The following is a 5,361-nucleotide window of genomic DNA, read 5'->3' as shown; positions in this document are numbered from 1 at the left end:
CATACCCACAAAAAAAAAAAAAAAAAAAGACAAGCATAATGACATCAGCATTTAAAGGAGAAATAGGAAAAGGAAACACCCATGATGAGAAAGCATCATGTAAAAATAAATGCAAGTTGTCATCTTGCCTGCACAGCAAGGACTTTAGCACAAGTCGGTCTCTATATACAAGGTCTATTCTCTACTCTTCCTCTCTGCTCCCCCTCCTAAGTTCAAACAAGGTCTCTGAAATAGCTGCAAGACAAAGGCTATGAGAGGGAGAATTGTAAGGGATACACTAACTTACCTTCTTGCTTTTCTAAGCTGTCTTTGCCTGAACAGCAGGCTAGATGGTCATCAGCTGGAGAAAAAACTTCAGAAAAATTGAACTCGTCCTCTCCCGTCCACCAGCCTTGACCCTGAGCATAACTCCTGAGTTCAGTATGCTCTGCGTCGATCTTAGTCGTGAGCGAAAGCTGATTGCAAATGCACTTGACTCCCTCTGTAGAGAGTGCAAAACCCAGTTATTTAGAAATAGACTTACAGAGACTTAATCAAGAAATGGAAATTCACAGGGCATCTCTCCCCTGCAACTTGACTCTAACTATAGGGAGGAATGGATTCTGTTTTTGAAGAGAGAAACAGATGACCCTTGGTTCTCTTTTAAGATCTCCCAGGAGGTGTGACCAGTCCTGACGCATTTTATCACATTTTCAATGAGCAGCAGTCACTTGATCTGGCGAACTAAACCCCAAGCATTTACTACTCACAAGAAAAGTGAAAGGTTCTTTGAAAGAGGCACTGTGCTAACGAGATTCATGAACGTCGCAGCTCCAGAGATTCCTCCTCCTCAATTTAGTCTCACTCCACCTGAAGGAACAGTTTACACTACTGCCCTCTGCTCAAATATATATATAGTTTTTAAAAAAATAAAATAAAATATGATACTTCTTCATTCAAATTATCTTCAGGTCCCAACATTTAGAAAAACACAGTAGCCCTGATAATGAATTGTTTTATTTATTATTTATTTATTTATTTATTTATTTATTTATTTAGGCCACACTGCACGGCTTATGGGATCTTAGTTCCCCGACCAGGGATTGAACCCGGGCCCCTGGCAGTGAGAGCACGGAGTCCTAACCACTGGACTACCAGGGAATTCCCGATAATGAATTGTTTTAAATTAATGGAATGTGCGTGCAAATATACATGTGTCTGGGTGCATGTGTGTGCACACGGGTGTGCATGCGGTTGAGAAAAATCTCTGGGACTTTGTTTCTGTAACTAAGAATTGGGACCTGCCCCCAGGCAAACAGTCAATATGAAATGTCAGGAGTGTGCTTCCCAAGCATTGACATCCTTCACTCCAGGCTCAGGAAACCCCCGTTCCTCTCTAGAAGCAGAAGCCCAGAAATGAGAGGCACTCCAGAGCCTACACATGAAGCACAGAGGGTCTGCAAAAGCAGCATGACTTCTCTAAGTCCAGGTACCATGGCCTCAGCTTTTCCTGTCCTCGAAACTCTCCACCGGCCACCCCACTCACCTGTGATTCTCTCCGCAGCCCAGTACTTCCCCACGGTCTCCAGCACCCAGGCTTCCTCACTGTCCACGATCAGATATGCACTTTGGAAGCTGTGGTAGGAGTTTGCATCTTCATAATAATTCCCGCCTTGCCCATGTTCTTCCAACAAGGTGACGATGACATCTAAGGCTTCTTTAGCTGTTGCCCCTCTCTCTAGACCAAGCCTGAAGTAAGAACACCAGAAGCATACCTCTGTCATTTCTCACCACCTCATTATCAGCATAGGAACCAAAGGCCGGGACGGGGCTGAGTTACGAAGAACGCCAACGTGTGTCACTATGTTAAGCACTCAGGACAATACGCAAACAGATAAACAGCACTTGAACTCAGATACACAACTGTCACACATTCGGTTCAAAATCATGGGGGCGTTTTCTGTCTTTGGACGCCCCCCTTGCATAGAGAGACAGGAGTCGGGAGCCCAGTGGCTTCTCCCTCTTGAAAGGAAGCTCGGCCACCTCTCTTTCTCTTTTCTAATTCTGCCTCCCCTGGAGCTGGTCAGCTCAGTTGCAGCCCTTAGCAAGACACCCCCTCTCTGTGGCTTGTTCTCCCTCCTGCCTCTGGGCAAAAGGAAACCTCTGCCCAGTCCAGCCTTGACCTCTATTATTCTACACCAGATATTTTGATTAGAAATAAAAGTGCTCCACAGCCAGCCATTGTCCTCCGTGCATATAATTTACTCACGATCTCGTTAGCAATGGGCGGCTGGTTCGTACATGATCAGTCCTTTTTCTACATATTCTCCTCCTACCTATCAGCGCACCTCTACTGGTGTGGCTTACAGCTTCAGCCATCCAAAAGGACATATTTCTTTCAAAGTGAAACAGCACTCCCCTCCCAGCCCTTCCAATTAATAGACCCCTTAAAGCAGGCACAGACTGTTCTCTGCGTGACCCTGAGCAAGTTCCATAATGTACTTGAACTTCAGTTTTATGTCACCTGTAAAATAAATACCTACATCACTGAGTACTATGAGGATGGGTTTTATGAGACAATGAACGTGGAAATACATGGCTCTAGGGCCTAGCACCAAGTACGTGATCAGTAAGTTTCCAGACATAGCACACTGTGGCAGAAAAACAAATGACTCAGAGATAAAGGGACCTCAGTTCTAATTCTGGCTCTGCTATCCACCGGGGGTAAACTTTCCGAACCTTGATTTTCTCATCTGTAAAGTGAAAACAGTACTACTTCCCTCTCAGGCTGATTTGAAAGAAGATGGCGTGTAATGGGTGCCCGGTAAATGTCTATTTATTCATCTCTTCATTCGACTTGTAATTCTGGTGGCAGAAGCACAGAACAGAGCAATGAGCCTGCTAAGGTGATAGCAGAGGCCAGTCCTGGGTGAGTTTTCAACTTGAGATGCAATCATTATTAAAATTCACCCAGCTTGATTCTTCCTGAAGGGACGTTTCACTGTGCTGCCGGATAATGCAACTCTGTGCTCTGGTCTTATCTTTGCAAGAGGCTTATTTTCATAGGTAATTATATATCAATTCATTTGGCATTTCTCAATTTAAGCTTATTTAGGGAGACTTGGTGACAAGGCAATGCTTTGAGAAGCTGAAGCCTGAGACTTCATGGGAGTGATAAAAGAATAAACTCGTTAGAAGATGGAATTAGTGGACCCTTCTGTTGGTCAGTGCCATCTTCTCCAAAAAGGAGTAGAGGAAATAAGTGCTCACCTTACCTTGAGGATCCAGAGCAAACAAGTGTGCTGTGAGTACCTCTCACGGCCCAGAGCTGGGCACACAGGAGGGGCCCTGCTTTCCACAGGTCCCTGGTGGCCCCTGGTTACACCGTCTTATGTACCTATTCCGGGGAGAACCCTGTGCCCAGGGCCTTTGCAGGGCCCCAACTTACCCATGCAAATGTGTGCTAGGAGCCTGTGAATACCCAGCCGGGGCAATAGTGCCACCTCTGGAAGCTGTGACTTCTCTTGTGCAGTTTCTAACTTACTCTCCTGCTGTTCTGCCTGTTTGGGTCCCACGCTGAGATTCCAACACACGTGCCCTCCCGCACTGACTTTGATGCCCTCTGCACAGCATCTGCAGGGGTGCCTCGGCGCTCACCCACAGACACGATTCTGATTACACCCCTCGTGCCAGGACCATGGGGAGAAGATACGCCTTTGTCCCACCTGACCATTCCCTTGCGGTCTCTCTGCCATGGGCTGAGAACAGGACAACTGCCAGAGCTGTGAATGACAGCGGGTTACACCCTCTCCGCCTGAGACTCAGAGGTACAAATGCACCAGGCTATGGCGATCCAGGCCACGAATCTCCCAACACTGAGGCCTGTTTTAAAGCTTTTCGTGACAGTTTCCCCTCCTAGATGAGGTAGATTCATCTGATGCAAAATGAGAGCAGAGCCTTGCTGGCCCCCATGCCTACTTTCACGTCGGGTGCTACACCTCATTATGGGCTTGACTGGAACGGGAAAAGGAATGAAATTAACTGGGCCAATGTTAGAGTCTCGCTCGGACATCAACCTTCAGTGCAATTCAAATCCTTCCGTGTGTGTGTGCTTGGTCCGGGTTTTTCTGGGTCTTGGAGTTAGATGCTCCCAAATTCAGATCCTTATTTTTTATGGGAAATCCTGGAGAAAATCCCTCTTTAGGGCCCGTGACCTTTTCAGCGGTATGTCAAGCTCACTGTGCCCATTCCTGAAAGGTTAACCCAGCTCACTAAGGAAGATGAGCACCTTGTGCACTCCCCTAATGCAAGCCCTCGTGTTTACAAACTTGGCTTTTGCTTGTCTTTCTGACACCTATGTCTCCGTTAATTAGGGAGACCTCTGTGCCTCTGAATCCCAATTAGGTAAAACTAAGTTATAATTAGATTTACCGTGGATATGTAATCGCTGCCCTGGGGAAAGTCATAAAAATAGTCAACTCCCCTCCCCTTTTAGGGATGAGCTTAGGGTGTTCCTATAGGGATGTAGATGCAAATAATCTCCCTTCTCCCCCGCAAATCCAGGGGTCTGCAAGGCCCCCCTCTTGGTTCATGATTTTTTGGACATCAAACGATTCCCAGCCTCTAGCCAGAGGGATAGAAGCAGGAGGGGGAAAAAGTAGATGCTAAGGGCTGCACTGATTTGGAAGAAGGATGTGGGAAACCTTTTGACTAACCTCCATCTCTTGGTATCCAGAGCTTCCTGGCTCCTGGGAAGGAGAAGTAATCTGCGATCTAGTACAGACAGGGGTCGCCTCCCTGAGGGGAGCGGGCCCCGGTACCAGGCTCTGTGGAAGCCTCGGGCAAGTCCCTTAACCTCAATTTCCTGTCTACCAAACAGAAGTAATCAGACCCACTTCACTGGATTGTTGTCAAAGTTAAATGAAATATTCTATGCAAAACGCATCATACAATAGTGTTCACGAAATAGTAACTCTAATCCACAGGTTCTTTCCTCCTACAGACATTGGCTGGGCCCCCTTTCAGGTCACCTGTGAGTCTTCACACTCCTCACAACCTAAAGACAACCCTTGGCCCCTTCCAGTGATTACACTGGCCTCTTTTCAAGGACTTTTGTGTCTTTTTATATGCTGAGGGTCTGATGGAAAGTGTCCAGAATTATAAGATGCTCTAAAATATTGGGATGGACTGGGTTTTAGTGACAAAGTTAAACCCAAACGGAGGAGCAAAAGTCAGTCTACAGAAAAAGAAGAGAGGGCTTCCCTGGTGGCACAGTGGTTGAGAGTCCGCCTGCCGATGCAGGGGATGCGGGTTCGTGCCCCGGTCTGGGAGGATCCCACATGCCGCGGAGCGGCTGGGCCCGTGAGCCATGGCCGCTGAGCC

The 5,361-nt window shown here is 47.1% G+C and overlaps 1 protein-coding gene across 5 annotated transcripts in view; it reads right to left on the bottom strand.

Annotated features, from left to right (window-relative positions):
• SCRN1 (secernin 1) overlaps window positions 1-5,361 on the bottom strand; it is a 90,014-nt gene that overhangs the window by 49,103 nt on the left and 35,550 nt on the right. For all 5 annotated transcript variants that reach the window (XM_007119037.4, XM_055084942.1, XM_055084944.1 and 2 more), the window contains 2 exons: window positions 1,526-1,728; window positions 287-481 (listed from right to left, as the gene is read on the bottom strand). In XM_007119037.4, the coding sequence (XP_007119099.1) occupies window positions 287-481; window positions 1,526-1,728 (398 nt within the window). The remainder of the gene's footprint in view (window positions 1-286; window positions 482-1,525; window positions 1,729-5,361) is intronic.

Source organism: Physeter macrocephalus, chromosome 5, assembly GCF_002837175.3.
Source record: "Physeter macrocephalus isolate SW-GA chromosome 5, ASM283717v5, whole genome shotgun sequence".
NCBI classification, from domain to species: domain Eukaryota; kingdom Metazoa; phylum Chordata; class Mammalia; order Artiodactyla; family Physeteridae; genus Physeter; species Physeter macrocephalus.
This window is presented reverse-complemented; position numbering and strand designations above follow the sequence as displayed.